Below are 17,862 nucleotides of genomic sequence, written 5' to 3' on the forward strand. Positions count from 1 at the left end.
AAAGAGTTAAGGCAAAGTCTATTCTCACAGTTATTAATGTTAATCTCACTTCCTCTGGCAGTAAAACCCTTACCTGGGTGATGAAACTCCAACAAAAAGAAGACTGTGCTTTTCTCTCAAAGTTAATTAACAAAAGTGACCCAAACTGCTCCAAAATTTCCCGAAGTTTTCCATTCTTAGCCCTGGAAAGCCACAATATCCAGAGATGGGCCTTTGATAAGGCTGCAGAGGATTTGTAAATAAACTTGCACAGGTAACCACAAACTCCACAGCGAGGTCTAAATTAATCTTGCTAAGCTCAAATACCTACTTCCAATGTGGTGCAGCAAAAACAGGGACCTTGATAACACACTTGCCTTCTGTTGTCAGGGTCCTCCTGTTCAGAGGAAGAAAAGTTGAATAAAATGAGGTTGAAATACCATGACAAAGTCTGGCTCCATGACATCAGCACTGCACATGATTGTCACAAAGATATTAATTTTATTATATTTTTAAATTATGTATTTATTTTGCATATTTTAAAATGAGGTTAAAATACCATGGCAATGTCTGCCTCCATGCCATCAACATTGCATGTGATTTTCACAGAGATATTTATTTTATATATTTATTTATATTATTATATATCTTTATTATATATTAATTTTTATTTATTCTATAATATATCTTTACTGTATCTTTATTATATATTTATTTTGTTTATTTTATTTGTTCTATATATTTATACATTACTTCTATATATTTATATGTTTATTATCTAATTATTCTATCATATATGTAATATAATTTACTCTGTTACATTGATATTTAATAAATAATACAGTATTAATTTAAACCAGGCATGACCTGAGTATGGTTGTAATTGTGAGCTGGATTTATGGCCATTTTGCCAGTGCTAGATTTGGGCTAATGAAATAGGGGCAAGGTTGCAGAGATGGGGTAACAAATCAATGGATGTGCTCAGACAAAAAGCAGAGTCCAGAAAACCCAGCAGGTCAGTGGTTTAGTCTTTGGGTAAAGTTTTTAGTGCTTGAAAAGAAAAACTCTGCAGCAGGGGCAGAAATTCCTCTTTATCTCGAGTGCTGAACCCCTCGGGGACAGGAGCCGAGCTCCGGCCGTGCTGCCGGAACGAGGGCACTGGGAAGGACAGGCAGATTTAAGTGAACAATGTGTATGAACCAGACCTATTTTTGCATTCACAATGCTCACATTTTGTTGATATTTGCACACTAAAGCATAAAATTGTAGCCACGTGTTTTTATGTGTAGCCACGTAAATTTTAGCATGTGTTTTTGCAAAATCATTTCCACGTTCCCCACACTGTGTCTCTGAGCTGTTTGAATTGGTGTGGAGCTGAAATCAGAGTTGTCTGTTGGTCTTTGTGTGTTTTTAATAATTTTTTGTTTGGCAATGCTGGGGCTGATTGAGAATAAACTGTAACTTGCCAAGTCACATATAAGTGACTAAGAAGGAAGTGCAGATTTTCTGAATCGTTTGTGAATACTCCAGTCATAGAATCACGGAATACCTCAAGTTGGAAGGGGCCCGTAAGGAACACCAAGTCCAACTCCCTGCTCCTTGCAGGATGCTATTCTCCTTGCTCATCTTGAGCTCATGTGCTGCTCCACATCCAGGGCCTCGTGACTCCGGTGCTGTGGGTGAACCGAGAGCTCTTGTCCCGGGCTTTGTGCTGGACAAGCACAGAACGGAACTTTTCCCAAAGAAATTCCTTTGTAAGTGTACCATAAAGACTTGACTCTAAAATAGTTTGGAAAAGGGTAGGGTTGTTACCTTGAGGGAGCTGCTGTTTGCCCTTGGTGTGAAATGGATGCACTTGGACAGAGGCTCTGTGGAATTTACGTGTTGGTTGAAATCTGCGTGGAGCAAAGCCGTTCACGCACGGCGGAGGAAGTCGGCAACCAGGAGGGAGAGAGAAAGGGCAGTTCCTCTCCGAGGAGAAACTTGTCCTATCTCTGAGTGTCCTGCGCAGAATGTTTACAAAACGCTCATTAAGGGAGAGGGGATTGCGAGATAGCAACAAATCTGGTGAGCAGCTCACGCTGCCCGAGATAAGGGAGGCAAGGCGGCCATAGCAGAGAGCAAGTCAGATCCAATTACCGGGCCCTGGTCTTGGGGAGGGGGAAGGGGGAGACAGACAGGACGGATCACAAGTTTCAAGACAAGAGCTTCCAAACTTGTCATCTCTGTGTGACACGAGCCGCGCACAACCCAGGGGATAAAACGGCCACTTCGCCCTCACGGGAGCCAGAGCCCGTTGAGGTTGGAGGCTCGAGCGGCGCCATGGATTCCATAGTGCTCCAGCTGTGGGCTGTCCTCTCCCTCCTGGTTCACCTTGCTGCCTGCAGTCCCATCCTGAGCCTGGAGCACTCTTCCTTGGAGGAAGACGCGCCTCTTTTCGACGAGATTCTCTCCGAGCAGGATGGGGTTGATTTCAACACGCTGCTCCAGAATATGAAGAACGAGTTTTTGAAGACCTTGAACCTCTCCGACATTCCCCTGCACGAGTCGGCCAAGGTGGACCCACCAGAGTACATGCTAGAGCTGTACAACAGGTTTGCCACCGACAGGACATCGATGCCTTCTGCAAACATCATCAGGAGCTTCAAAAATGAAGGTAAGAAATGTGCATCTCTGAGAGAAGAGAATAGAAACGAGCGTCTTTAGAGTCAGAGCGAAATGTCTTGGCCAGTCACTGAGCACGAGCTGAGCTGCAGAAAAAGGCCTTTAGGTGAGGATGGTCTTGGAAATCAGCAGTTGACACTGGGTGTGCCAGGGCTGCCCAGATCCCACATCTTGTGGGACAGATCCCTTGTCCTTTGCTCTGGAGACTGCAAGGTTTTGGGGGAAAATATGCCTTTCATATTTGGGCAGCACCACATATAATTTCGGTGCATCATTTTCTTTATCCCTGTAACGACACCCCAATTAGCTGGTTGGTTTTTCAAATGGGTACCTTCAGTGATATTTGAAATGAAGGCAAGAGATGTTTTTACACACTGTTCAGAGGTGCAATATTTTCCTATTATGAGCTTAACCAAATACAGCTTTCTGTTAATATCCTCTCACTATTGATCCCTGTGGTGTTTGTAATGGTTTCTTCCTTTGGCTCTGGAGCACAGTCCAACAAATACATAGAAATATGTGAAGTGGAATATTGGATAACCCTTAGGCTTTACTTTGGAGGACCAAAGTATTTCCTAATAAAAACAAGCAAACAAACAAACAAAATCTGAAGAAGTCTAACTCTGCCCTTAGGTCATTTCCCTGTATGTTTTTCCTTCATCATTCCCTCTCAGTTCAACAAGGATGAGACAATTCTTCAGTACTAACAATCAGTAATTTGCCAATGCCTTTTTACACCAACGCAGGTTTTGTTAAAAATGTTTTTCAACTAACCAGTTCCAAATTCCCATTACTCCACTTGATTCACGTGTGACTTCTCAGGGGCACACGCAGCTGTTCAAACTGCCACGGGGTCTCTCTCATGCTTTGTTACTTTAATTAGAGAAGTCAAAGATAGTTTTGCTTTTTCTCTAACATTTGCATATTCAAAATGATGAGCTATGAGGGGAGGCTCCATGGAAGTCATTTGAGTTCTGCAGTGCAGTGAGATGCCAGGAGAGAATCCCAAAGCCCTGCTCTGCTCTGACCTCCTGCCAGGCCCGGGCACCTTTTGCCAGCAGCGAGTTTCTGGTTTGAAGAGGCACTACTTTGTGGTTTAAAGGTTCTTTACACACCTTCTCCAGCGTGGAGAAGTTCTTTGGAGGGTTGGTGGCAAGCCAGTTATGCCCAGATGCTCACCTGCAGAGCCGTGCCCATCTCTGCTCAGCTGCAGGAGTGAGGACATGCACAGGACTGGGGTTGTTCTCTTCTCAATTTGTACTGTTTGGAAAAAATTAATGGCATAAAAAATGCCAAGAACAATATACTCAAGAAAAATAGTTTAGGGACATAACTCTGAAATCATTCCATCTGCAAAACCGAAATCCAGGTTTGCAGCACTGAAGTGGCACTGACTGACCTTTGCCAGCATCACAGGTGGGGTTGGCAGCTCTCTGCCATCCCATACCTGTGTCATCACTGCAGAAGTTCTACACCAGGTGAGGTAAACTTGGCTTAAACTTCTGCCATTTCAGTGTTTCTCTCCCCTCCTCCAGTCCGAACCAGCACGATGTGAAGTCAGACTGCTGATGTTAACCCAGCTTCGTAACTGCACACGGCTGAAGGACCATGCAGTCAATGTTTGCCATGTGTCCTGAAAGTCTGTGAAACCCAGAACCATCTATTTCATGCTAAAGAGCTCTTTCGATAGAGAAATTCATTATTTGTAATGATAAGGACAGGAGAAAGAGACCATGACATTTTTGTTGTTTCCTTTCCTGCTGAAAATTGGCAGTAACGACAATTTCATTATTTTCCATTAAATCCTTTATTATAGAAATATAACAGGCTGCATGACTGGAACTTGCTCTTTGTTTTAAACCATGGACCATAATGTTGTAAATGGGGCTGTAATCAGTTCTTAATACCTGAATAAAAGCCCCATGGGAAAATTTTATTTTCCTGTGGACTCCAAATCTTCCTTCCTGACCCTACTAGGGATGTACTGGGAACAGCAGGAGATCTTTCACCCTATGCACTTTCCAGCTGAAGAGCAGAGTCACAACCTGGCTTAGAATGGACCATCTCTCCTGCCCTGCTAACACTCAGCTTCTTACACGTGGTGTGGCCTTCCCCTTCCTCCTGGGAAATTCCTTGTGCTCATCTTCCATATGATCAAGTGGAATTTCTCCACCCTGGCCTTATTTGTAAGCTTTGTTAAGGTCTAGGAAACCCCAAAGATTACTTCCAGTGTGGTGACTATAGCTCAGCTTAGATAACATTGCCTTTAGCTCCCAGTCTGCTCCTACCCTGGCACTGTGCACCACCTTTACCAACTGACATGCAGGGAAATGGAAGCAGAATCACCCCTCATTATTTTTAGTTATGAACAGATGAAAATTCAGAATGAAAAAAAAATAAAAAATAAAAAGGCAGGTGCCTCAAAGCCTCAAACTGGAATTAAGCAGGACAAGTCAGGTGCTGATGGTAATTAACTGCTTGCCTAAGTGCACTGGTGGAGCATGGCCAGTACTTGCAGCTTTATCAGTGTCAGTTTTCTACAAAGATATGAAAAACGGAGTAGTCAGAGATGAAGAGTTTGCCTTTGCAGAAATTACAGTGGCTGTGTCCTGATGTGTTTTCTGGGTTCTGAGGGGGCAGTGAATCCCCCCAGGGAGCCAGTCCCTGCACTGGGGCAGAACTGCACCTTGTCTGTGTCCAAGCAAGCACAGACAGGACAGGCAGACATTGTACTTCTTACATGTTTTGTCAACTAAAGCTGCCACGGGGGCCTGGCTGAGTGCCCTGTTTGACTGTTCCCTGGGTCTGTGGCAGGACTGATGCTCTGGAGGGTCACACTGGGTGTTCACCACCTGCTCTTCCCAACCAGGAACCTTTACACCTCTCAGAGCAACTTTTCCTCCACCAGTGCTTGGCCTTTGCAGTGTCTGAGGGATGTCTGAGCAGCAGGGAATACTTGTTAGCTCAGAAGCACCGAGCAGACACAGATCCTTGCATATGCAGCTTTTACATCGCCCATTTCACATTCACTCCAGTGCCACCCCCTTCTTCCCTTCCTCTGACACTGAGGAAAGTTTTTCCCTGTTTATTAAATAGTTGCTTTGCAGCAACCTAGGAGTGATTTGTATTTCAGTATTAGGTCACACATTTTTGATATATAATCCTTCCAGCTGGGAAGGAAGTCTCTGGAAGGGCTGGGGCTAGTAGGAAAATGTCTAAATCCAGGTTTATGGTCTGTAGCATGTCCTTTGACATCTAAAATAAAGTTGGCCTTTTCTCCAAGTACGGTTTTGGGAAGTGCTGAAAAAACACTTTCCTAGAGCTGTTTAGTTGAAACCAAGCAATGGAAAACATGTGGGATAAACTTCAGTGCGTGTGTTTCTGGATGTACTGACATCCTTCTAAAGTATCTGATCTTTGTCCTTTCCAGACTTGGATTCCCATCCTACTGGTGTCACAGGGATTCGGAAATACCCTCTTCTCTTCAACGTCTCCATCCCTCACCATGAGGAGGTCACCATGGCCGAGCTGAGGCTCTACACCCTGGTGGAGCGGGACCAGATGCTCTACGAGGGGCTGGACAGGAAAGTCACCATTTTTGAAGTGCTGGAGAACGTCCACGTGGGGGTAGGAGAAGAGAGAAAGCTGATGGCCCTGGCATCCCGGCAGATCTACGGCACGAGCAGCGAGTGGGAGAGCTTTGAGGTCACCGAGGCCATCCGGCGCTGGAGAAGGGCCGGGCTGACCACGCACCGGCTGGAGGTTCACATCGAGGGCAGGGAAGGGGAGGAGCGGGACGGGGAGGGGAAACTCGACATCGACATCAACTCCGAGGCCAAGCACGTGCCCCTGCTGGTTGTGTACTCCGACGACCAGAGCAACGACAAGAAGGAGGAGAAGGAAGAGCTGAACGAGATGATAGACCACGAGCAGCTGATGGACTTGGAGCAGCTGGAGGTTGGCCACTTCCACGGCCAGCCCGGCGAGGAGGCGCTGCTCCAGATGCGCTCCAACATCATCTACGACTCCACCGCCCGCATCCGCAGGAACGCAAAGGGCAACTATTGCAAAAAGACTCCGCTCTACATCGACTTCAAGGAGATCGGCTGGGATTCCTGGATCATCGCCCCCGCGGGGTACGAGGCCTACGAGTGCCACGGATTGTGCTCCTACCCCTTGACAGAGCACGTCACACCGACCAAGCACGCCATCGTCAAGACTTTGGTTCACCTGAAGAACCCCCAGAAAGCCTCCAAGGCCTGCTGCGTGCCCACCAAACTCGACCCCATCTCTATTCTCTACTTGGATGCAGGGGTGGTCACCTACAAGTTCAAATACGAGGGCATGGTGGTCTCAGAGTGTGGCTGCAGATAGTAGGAGGGAAGGCACAGGGGAGGGCACAGGGGGAGTATTTAATGATTCAGTCTGTAAATTTGTACATTTCAGATTTGCTATTTAATGAGGTTATTTAATGAGGCATGTACAGATAATTGTGTGTTTCCTGTTCTGGGGAACGGGCAAGTCGTACGACCGCAGGGATTGTATATTTTGGTCCATTGCTTCCTTCTTGCTGTTCTTCACTGTCCAAATTATGACCCAGTCCCTCCTCCCATCAGGGCATGGAGCAGATCATTGGATTGTTTGGGAGAGTTCTTTGTGCCAAAGGGGCACATTTAAACTCTCGGAAATAAAGGCATATTTTTGTACTTTCTCAGTGTTCATTGGCATGGACAGGGCTGCTAAAGATAGGTGAGCTATGGCCTGTCACATCTAGATTGTTCAGTTCTCTGTAAAATCTTTATAAAGATCTTTACATGCTCAATTTTTTAAATTTATCTCTGTAGATCTTATTCTCTGTCTGATCATTCTAAATCACTAAGGCACAACAAGGAGTTAGACTTTTTTCCCTTTTTTCTTATTCCTTTCCTTACTCTTTCCCTGTCTCAGTTCAAGGTAAGTGGCAGGGATGATTTGGCATCTGGAGCTGAAGGGAACTGTTTCCTTTCCCACCTTCCTTATGAAAACAAAGGGTCCAGAAGCAGTGCCAGGTGTGGGCCATGGCAAGAAATTACCCCTGTGCAGGTTTAGTCCAAAACCAGTCTGCGTAAGCTCTGGTTTTGCTGTGGTGGCCACGGGTTGTCTCTCAAGGGCCAGAGCTTTGAGTGGCAGAAAGAGGTGCTGAACATTTCCTGAATCCCTGAAATTGTACCACCTAAAATTGTCCTAGCTAAGAAATTTATCCCCCTACTCAGTCCAGTAAGTTCCAGATGATGCAGCCACACAATCCCACTCCAGTGGCCAAGCAGTGCTGCACCAAGTCTGCACAGAGCAGGGCAGAACAGCAAACCCCTTCGACCCAGTGGGACGGGGAGGATCTTCCCTTTCTGTGAGTGCTGGAGTTGTCAATTCATAAAGACGTTGCCCCCCTCCCCAAACCATAAAGAAGGAGTCACATGCCATGTTTCCGCCACTCCTCCGCAACAAATCCCGGCGATAAGGAGGTGTCGGAGCTGAGAAACAATAGACCCGTCACTTTATTTATACTAAGCTGCAAATTTGTCAGATTCTTGGGAAAGTGTAAGTGATGTTGACTCTTTTAGCCCGTACCAGAGCCTACTGTACTGTCCCTGCATCTGTTTTACACTTTTAAGGGAAAGTTATCTTCCCTGGAAGTGATAAGAGTCTTCGAAAGAATCACTCCAACACTTCATGGGAATGAACACAAAAGACATTATCATGCACCAACTAAACCCAGTTTCACCTGTTTTCACACACGCTCTTCTGTGCTTCCCATAATTTATTGACCTATTTATTGACTGTCTGCCTTTGTAATATAATGTAGAATACAGAATGTTTTATTTTTGTGCTGGTGTGTAATCCCACTTGGATAAAACCTTGTACTGATCCTATCTGACGTGGAATCTCTCTGTTGAGTTGTGCTGCACAGTGGGTGGGGCTGCTGATTTATCTTCTCCCCTAGATATTGGTAAATCCCACAGGCCACGGTTTCCTCCCTTGTTTGCAGGGCTGTTCCCTCCCTGCAGTGATTTCAGGAGCGTTCTGGAGCACGTTTGGTCTTGTCCAATGTATGACTCCTCTTGCAGGGGTATCATGGCTTTAAGTGCCCAGCTGTGTAGTTTATTGTAGAGTTATGCAGCCTCCACTCATGCTGCCTGTTTCCAGATAGTTATATTGCTTTATTCCTCACACTGAGAGTGACTGACACCGCTCCCAGACCTTTCCCCTGAGCCACTCTGCAATCTGAGCCTGTGGTTAGTGGCACGCTGGAGGAATTCGTGAGAGGTGTGAGATTTGCTCTGCTGACATGAACTGGAGCAGCCAGCGGTTGAAGTGTGACCACACAGACCCTTTCAAAACTATCCATGATTCTTATGAAGCCATTTGCCAAGACAAGCCATTCACCTTGTTAGGAGTGATAATCCAGCATTAGGGAGATAATCCGACATTTGCTTTTATCATCTCTTTTCTGCGACTGGTCCCGTGGCAGTGATTTGCTTTTTGCACCACTGTCCTTTCCTGACAGCACCAACGTCTCTGAACGGGGTAGGAGGGTCTGTGCCTTAAAAAAATGTGTAACCCACTGTAATTGCCCATAATCACTACAAATTCTCAAGCAGCAAAGCAGAGGGGCTGAGAGAAAGAGCCTTCTCGCTTTCTGGCAGAGGTTTGCTGTGACAGAGCAGAGTGTGGGGGGTGTTACAGCACAAAGCAAACCTGGGCAGTGGGTCAGTTATCAGTCAGTGAACCTGCATGTCTGAATTCTTACAAGATCAGTGAAAATATCAGTAAATATCAATGACAGCTTTTAGAGTCAGGGGCCAGCCAGTCTCTTGCTCTGAGTAACTTTTCTTTATAAAGACAAAGGACTGTTCTGGATGAGGAGCATTTCAGCAGAGTCTGTGGTGAAAGAAGTAAAGCATGAGCTGTGTCTCACTGTGCTGTTTTGGGAGAAAACTGAGCATCCCTTGAATCCTCCAGCTGCCCCTGTGCAGTTCAGAACCTGAGACTGGAACTGCTGAGGGTGGTGTTTCATTTATGATTTCTCTGCCAGCATTGCACACCTGCCTTTTGAGCAAAACCACACCTTCCTTTTCCCTTACCTTTGAATACACAAAGGCATTTGTTGGATGTTCAGGCAGCTGATGGCAGAGACTAGACAAAATACCACCAAAAATAAATTAGAACAGTTATTTTATAAAGAGCTTTCCCTAAGTAGCACATTGAGGTTGTTTCTGCAAGCTCAAAAGTGCTTGGCTTTAAATGCCCCTGTCCAAATAGACATGACACTCACAAATAACATGGTGAGTGTGTGACAAGAGCCAGGGCTGAGCTGGGAGTGATGGTAATGTCAGGACTCCCTGGAAAAATGTTCCAAGCCCCTGAAAAAATATTTCACTGCATGTTTTCACTTCCTTTGTTTCTTTACTCCTTCCTTCCATCCATCTACATTAATACTGTGACTTCTGTTTCTAAAAAACTTTATTTGTCCCATTAAATACTGGTGTGCATCGATCCATCCATCAATCCACCTCTGAATTATTGTGTGCAACCAAAGCAACCCTCTCTCACCAAAATCATCAACAGCACTTGGATTTTTGCTTTCATTTGTTTCTAGTTGAATATGAACAGGGAAGTGTGAGTAGCTATGGAGCCCCTTTTTTGCTGGATGCTGTGTAAAAAGGACAGGCAAAGGGTTGGGAGCAGAAACAGATGATCCAAAGAGAGGAAGAGCCTGGAGAGCAAATCAGGGAGGGAGCAGAGGGAAGAGCTTTGGTCTTGGATTGCTGCTCCTAAATCAACTCCCACCATGCCTCTGGGAGAGCAAGAACTTCAAGATATCTCACTCATCTCTTTGCCTGTGAAGAAACCCTGGCAGCTGTGTCTCCTGAGCAAACACTCAGCACCAGGGCCAGATTTCACCAAGCTCTTGGAAGTTTGAGGTTCCCTGGAATGATCCACATCTCAGCTCTCTGCAGGGCGGGTAAAATCCCGCCAACAGATTTCTCCCCAAAGGTTCCTTTCCCTGACCCTCTCCTGGGTGTGATCCCTGGAGTCCGGGCTGGCTCTGCAGTGCCCTCTGGAGCTGATTGAGGATACGAATTCCCAGCTTTCTGGGTGTTCGAGCTTCACAGCCCAGTGTGGTTTTGCTGCCCCGGCTGCCCCAGCCCTGCCGGCCCCTTGCTCTGGGCAGACCCCTCTGTTTGGGGTGGTCTGTGAGCCTGGGGACAAGAGACTGTTCTGGCAGGAAAACAGGGCACCCCTTCTCCCTGGCAGTGCCTGGGCTGGCTCGTGCTGTTCCCATTTGGAGGTGCCCAAATGCCAATCCCTGGGGAATAAAGTATTTCTGGATATTGTGGACATATCTCTTTCCAAAGTCACTGTGCCCTGCCAGGTGAGCTGGAGCTGAAGACGGGAGGATGAACCTCCCCAAAGCCAAGGTCACTTAGGGAAAATCATCTCCTAAATAAATCATCATCCAAAGCAGCAGCCAGAACTTATTCCCAACTTCTCCTCCCAAGCACCAGCAGCTGCACTGCCCTTCCTAGATTGCTCAGAGAGCAAAGCAAACCAGAACCTCCAGCAGTGTAGGAATAACAAAGGATCATGAAGTTTTTGCCAGCCCAGGGCAGTTTGGGTGCCTGGGTCACCTACAGGGAGAGGTGCAGTTTGGGATTTTCTGTGAAACACATTGAGCCAAAAAAAAAGTAAAATCTATTCATTTTCGGGGGGGAAAAAAACCAAAACAGGAAGATTTCCTGGCACTTGAACATCTGCTTTGAGTGTTTGAAAAACTACAGCCCAGTGTTAATTTAAACTTCCTCAGGACCCAGTTCAACATTTGGAGTGCAAACACGGTTAATAGGATGGGAACCAGGGGGATGGTGGTTTGCTTACTATATTGGGAAACAAAACCAGAACAAAACCAGCTTGAGATAGAGCTTTTGTTTATATTGCTGACCCATCTGTCTTCATTAATGCACTATTTACAGGAAAAGTTAAAAAATTAGCTTCTGCTCCTTCTTCAATTGCAGCAGCAACAAATAAAAGGCTGAACGGTTCATTTGCCCTCAACTAAAAATGGAAATTCTTATCAGCGCCCCTTGGAAGAAGAGGTTTATTATGTGGAGAGTATTACTGTTGAATATTGCTGCTGGGAGCAGGCATTTTGGCCAGAGCTGTGTATTTCTAGCACAGGCAATGTCAGGAGTGCAGAGCACAGGGAAGTGCTTCTGGTCACAGAAAGCACAAACCAGCCACAAAACACGACCCTCATCTTACTCCAAACTCCTGCTTTGAAGTTCAAAGGAGAAATAATGAGTTTTTCCTCCTGTATGGACCCACTCAGGGTAATGGTGTGATTTCCCTGGGTGTGAAATGAGACAGATTTGAGGGAAAGTCTTGGCACAGCTCAGGAATGACCCAAGGGGTGTCTGGCACTGACACTGGATAAAGAGAGGAGGTGACACCCCTTTCTCTGCCCTGCAAGTAAAGGGACAGCACAGATGCACTCGAATTTCTGGAGTTTGAATGTCTGAATGAGGACAGATAAAAGGCCCCAAAATGTGTCTGCCTGGAACATCCTCCAGACACAAGGGGCAGGTTTGGCACAGCCTGGTCTGAAGCTGCTGTAGCTGGACAGGGCTGGTCAGTTGGCAGAACTGGAACCCAAAGAGGAGCTGAGGTGATGGCCCAGCACCCCTGGACATTCCCAAAGGAAGCAGACTGTCAGACCTACTGCTGCACAAAGGAACTCAGAATCACAGAATCACAGAATGGTTTGGGGTGGAAGGGACCTTAAAGCTCATCCAGTGCCACCCCCTGCCATGGGCAGGGACACCTTCCACGAGCCCAGGTTGCTCCAAGCCCCATCCAACCTGGCCTTGGACACTTCCAGGATGGGGCAGCCACAGCTTCTCTGGGCAACCTGTGCCAGGGCCTCCCCACCCCCACAGGGAGGAATTTCTTTCTCGTATCTATGAAGACATTGGGAAGATTTGGAAGACTTCTTTAAAAGCTTCTTAATAAGAACAAAAAGCAAATTTTTGCTCTATCAGCCCACTGAAAAAGAGACACCCATTGAAAAATCAAACCCAAACTGTCTCTCTCCAAACCACAAAGGCAGTGATTTCCAAAGGCAGGAGTTTTATCAGAGTCATCGTCACAGTTCCACATCCCACTACAGGGGTGGGTTTTGGAATGACCTCACAGCCCCAGGGAACATTTTGGGAACAGGTCTGGCTGATCTTGCCTCCCTCTCCTTCCCCCCTCTCCCCTCCCTACTCGCCCCATCCCTCTGTCCCTCCCCATCCCAGGCTCGCTCCGTGTGTTCTCCGGCCTTGGCTCCGCCGTCCTTCCCGGGAACGGGACTGGAGTCCGTGTCTGTCCCTCATGCAGGAGCAGCTTCCTGGAGAAATGCAGGGCCCTGGAGAGCAGTGGAAGGAGCAGCCCTTGGAACTGCTGCTTCTTTCCCCCGATAAAAGTGGAAACATCCACCTTTTGATACCCTTGTCAAGAAGATGAATAGTGGAAGGGGGTCCAGCTCTCCCTGCTTCTCCCTGGACTTCTCCTGCAGCAGTCGAGGGGTTTTGTTTTCAGATACAACCTAGTAAATCCCAATTGACCCTCCTGCCCCTCAGGGAGTCACTTCAGATGTCAGTAAGAGCAGAACTGGAGCTGATGATCAGGTGAGAAAGTTTCTCCCTCAAATCCCAACCCACCACACAACATTGCTGGCAAAACTTGGTGGGAAATGGATGCATTCTCCCTGAAAACTGAGGTATTTCTTGGGGCAGATAATGCCAGAAAATGCAGAAGAGTTTTGCAAACATCTCTACTGCAATATATCCTGCAAAATAGCCAGCTCAGGGCAAAAGAGCTCCTGCTGGGAATAGGAAGTTTGCTTGTTTTCTGCTGTTGGTACATGCCCATCACAAATTGATCCACCTCCTGCTCAGCATTTCAAGGGCTTAGCAGGACCTTTGACTGCATTTTTTTAAGTAAACAAAGGAAATATGAGGGATAAAAGCAATCAACATGTCGGCAATATAGGAAATTATATGAGAGGAATGGATTTCCGTGCCAGGGAGTGATGCTTCCTGAAAAGAAGGGGGGTCCCTATCTCCAGATATTACACTTTCTGTGAAAGCCAGCAAAGACAATGGGTTGTGGTTTTTTTTAGATGGGCCACTGCAGGACCATTAATTCAGTATTAACATGACTGTTTTGCAGGAGCTGCTGTCAGTCGTATCTGCAGCGACTTCAGGCTGAGGGGATGCTCGTTGCAGCACTAGAGCTCCCCAAACAATGTCCTTCAGCCCCGTGTGACTGAGGCTGTCCAGGCTGGGAGCTGCAGATGGTGTTGAAAATATACGTGTTGAGTTAAGTGAGAAGGTTTAAATACAGGGTGGTCTCTGAAATCAAGTACAGTAGCTGACTAGCAACAGGGGCTAAACAACAGCCCAGCCTTCCAGAGCTCAGGTTTATGTTGGCTTTGCTGTAGCAACTCCTTATCTCCCCCGAGATTAGAGCAGCTCAGATCAGTTGTTGTGAGATTTGGTGGAATCCGTTTCCTGAGCTGTCACCGCTGGCTAATCAGGAGAGTGGGAAAGCAAAGCTGCAAAACTGCAGAACTGATCATGCTCTGTTTGCTTTTATCGTCGCCGGGTTTTGGGTTATTTATAAAATTTAGGTTAAAATAAATTTACATTACATGTATGAAGGGAATTTCTCCCTCTAAGGGTGGAGAGGCCCTGGCACAGGTTGCCCCAAGAAGCTGAGGTTGCCCCATCCCTGGAAGTGTCCAAGGTCAGGTTGGAGCAACCTGGGCTAGTGGAAGGTGTCCCTGCCCATGGTAGGGCGGCTGGAACTCGATGCTCTTTAAGGTCCCTTCCAACCCAAACCATCCTGTGATTGCATGATTTTAGATGCCCAGCTCCATATCCTGGCCCAGAGAAGCCTCCATCCAGCCTGCCACATGACCCAGCTGAGCTGCAAGCAGAGCACAGGTTGTACTGGAGGAACGAGGAGCCCTTTTAGCAGTCCTAAAGCACTGGGAGCTGGGTTCACCAGTCATTGCTCCCTCAGCAGAACCACTCTCCCCAATCCCACCCTGAATTCCCCCTGGGTTAAAATGACAGTGAGGATCCACAGGAAACTGAGTCCCACACCATTTGGAGGCTCCTGGGCTGATGCAGCTGTTGATAGAGTTGAAGGGATTTGATTCTGACTTACAGCAGTTGGTTGCTGCTGAGATGGACACAAAGTGACTTTGTGCAAATACCACCTGCTATCCAAAATTTCCCTTAGAGCTTTGTACCAGTATTGAAGTTATTCTGGCATGGAAAGCAATCTCCTTTCATCCACAGTTGATTTCCTTGCTGAGCTCCCTCCTTTTCCCTCAGGATTTCTCCAGCTCACAAGGTTTCTTGTTCTTTCCCACTCCTCTGCCCATCGACAACTTGCACCAGCTGCAAATTTGGCCCAATAATATTGATTGCATGTTTGTGCTTCCTCTGTGCACCCTAATTAGCGGGTTTGAGATAAGCCCTGTGCCCTGAGCAGGAGTTAATGTCAGGGGAGCAGAGCAGCCCATCCTTGGCAGGGCAAGTGTCCTTCCTGCAGGGCTGCCACACACCAGCCCCCTGACAGTGCTCAAGGCACTGCCTGCAGCACTAATGAGCTCCAGGGCAGGGAAACTGTTTAGACAGGGGCCTCAGGGAGCTGCATTAACCCCTGCTCAGACTGCAAGAGAGAGGAGTAACTTTCAGGGCAGAGCTTGGTTAAGCCAGACCTGCTGCAGGCTCTGGTGCACACACAGGGGTGCCGCGGCCTTTGAGGGATCCTCTGGGGCACAATAACACCTCTAGGAATGAACAATTGCACCTTTCCCTTCATCCCAGCTGTTCCTCTGTCAATAACCATCCTCCTTCTGCATCATTCTTCTCAGGGAAGGAACCAATGTCTTCACCACCAGCACCAATGTTGTCAACACTTCTGCCTCAAACCTCCAGGCCGAGCTTAATAAAATGAAGGTCACCTGGTGAGACTGGAGACCAAGTTACTATCACAAACATTTATAGATTGGATTTATTTATTTATGGAATGGGATTTAGGTCTCCCAAGACTTGGTCTGGCGGTGCCTCATATGTTTGCCCTGCAAACATTTTCAAAAGGCTTCGTTTCTTCTGTGCTGCATTTTGTGTGACCTCGATGGTTCGACCTCCATTGGGACTGAAGACTGAGTTAGTCTGGTTTGAATGGTGGGTGCTGAGCTCTCTGCTGCAGACTCTGCCTGGTGCAAGGTCACCTCCATAGGCCACGGGCTCCTTGCTCTGGTGTTGAAGCTAAAAGAGGGTGGGGAGGTCAGGCAGGAGAAGCACAAGCACTCTGACCCTCACCAGGGTGCTGAAAACACCGGAGGTGCAAAGCACATTAAAGTTCCCTCTCCCCCTTTGGTGGGATGTGAGGAAGCTTCGCTGTTCCTGCACGTGAATCCTGAACAGCAAAGGGACAAATGGAACGAAGACTCTGCTGCAATTTTATTTCTAAAGCCACCCTGCTGCCATCAGCAGGGAGGGCTGATGTCTGAGCGAGCACAAGCGGGTCAGAGTGGATGACAGCAATTTAATCTGCTGATACCTTTCCATACCTTCTTGTGCTATCCTTGACCCCAAGCCAATGCCCTTCCACTGCCAGCTGGGGGAAAGATACTGTCTTTTGGAGCTAATGAGTTTCTAAACATGCCTTCTGCAAACTGTAAATGGGATTTATCCCCATTTCAGACTTCACGGAGCTTTCTTTACACTGGATAGGAGGAATACAGTGAAGGAGCAGGATGTTCCCACTCCCCTAATGGAACCATCCCTTCCCAGGGTGTGACAACACTCCAGTTTCCAGTGGACATTTTGACCTTTCGCTGTCTGTAGCTGTCATGTTGGGAACAACTGTCCTTGGGGTGCTTGGCTGACCTCCTGACTCCTTTTGGAATGGCATTTCCACAGAGCTCAGCACCTAAAATGAGCACTAGAGTTCTAGTGGCATCAGAAATGTTGGATGCATATGAAGGCAACACTTAGCAGCATCCAAAAATCCACCCTCTGAGCCCCAGGAGGGGACACACAGGGTAAAGGTGTCACTGAGAAGACTCAAAACTGCCAATGGCCCTCGGGGTTGAGTGTGGATCTCATCCAGAGCACATGGAGGGCAAGGGGAGACTCTCAGGCTGGATGGCAGCCTGTGCCAGCCTTTATCAGGGAGATGAGGAAGGAAACAAGGCAGTGCTGTGGGGAAAGGAAAGATTTACCTCTCACATGCTCAGAGAGCAGGTGCCAAACTGACGCTTGTTTTGTTAATAAGAGGTCAAAGCCTGGCCTCTGCCTCCCTGGCTGCTTTGGGAACCCACCCGCTTGGAAACAGCTCCCTGGATGCAGCTAACATTTGGGCCAGCTGGTGAGATTCCTGCTGCCCTGTCCCCATCCCCGTTATCAGCACGCTGTGTGAGAAGAGCTGAAATATCACAGTGCTTTTACACGTGATAAAGCAAATTTTCACCGCCCACAGCAGCGGCCGCTGACGGCGCCGGCAGCGTCGGTGCCCTGGGCTGGGCAGGGCTCACCAGGGTGCTCTGGGCACAGGGAGGCATTTTGGACAGGGTTAGGCATGAAAAGGGCTTTTTGTGAGGCTTCCCCACATCACGGGCTCGGGATAAAGAGGATATTTCCTTCCCACCCAGCTCTCTGCTCGCTGGGCTGTTCAGCTTGCTGAGGGCTCTGGTGTTTGCTGAAGGTCGAGCACACCCTGCAGTCCTGCTGTGGCAGTGCCACCGAGGGCCCTGCTGCCCACAGCCAGGGAGATCACACCCAGTTCGTCCCTCTGTATTCAGCTGAAGTTACAAACCTTATTTCTTAAGAAACCTCATTTCTTAAGAAACCTGATTCCCAGTTGACCACTGAGCACTTCTGGTTATGGGAAATATCTCCTGAGAAAACTCTTGCAAAGGAAAACACTCGGTGAACTATTCTTGGTGGGGACAATGCATGTGGTGAGCTTTTGGCAACATGAATTATCCAGGGAAGAAGCTGTCCCAGCTGGGGCCTCTGTGCATTATTCACCATGCAAATGCTCAAGGTATCTCCTAGCTTGAGCAACTCAGAATTCCTAAACTTGCAGGGTTTGGGGGACTAGAACTGATGAGGATTT

At 47.5% G+C, this 17,862-nt stretch overlaps 1 protein-coding gene across 1 annotated transcript; it reads left to right on the forward strand.

The window, feature by feature from the left end:
- The first annotated feature begins 2,115 nt into the window (after nt 1-2,115).
- BMP10 (bone morphogenetic protein 10) lies at nt 2,116-7,349 on the forward strand. Its single transcript, XM_008926281.3, has 2 exons — nt 2,116-2,635; nt 6,074-7,349. The coding sequence occupies exons 1-2, from the start codon at nt 2,302-2,304 to the stop codon at nt 7,015-7,017; spliced, it is 1,278 nt and encodes a 425-aa protein (XP_008924529.1). The 5' UTR covers nt 2,116-2,301; the 3' UTR covers nt 7,018-7,349.
- Nucleotides 7,350-17,862: the final 10,513 nt, after the last annotated feature.

The sequence above is a fragment of the Manacus vitellinus genome, unplaced genomic scaffold (assembly GCF_001715985.3).
Source record: "Manacus vitellinus isolate BGI_N305 unplaced genomic scaffold, ASM171598v3 scaffold_74_pilon, whole genome shotgun sequence".
Taxonomy (NCBI): Eukaryota; Metazoa; Chordata; class Aves; order Passeriformes; family Pipridae; genus Manacus; species Manacus vitellinus.

Coding starts and splice junctions, on each gene's coding strand:
- BMP10 (XM_008926281.3), top strand. CDS start 2,302: ATGGATTCCATAGTGCTCCAGCTGTGGGCTGTCCTCTCCCTCCTGGTT. Junction 2,636..6,073: donor CAGGAGCTTCAAAAATGAAG/GTAAGAAATGTG, acceptor TGTCCTTTCCAG/ACTTGGATTCCCATCCTACT.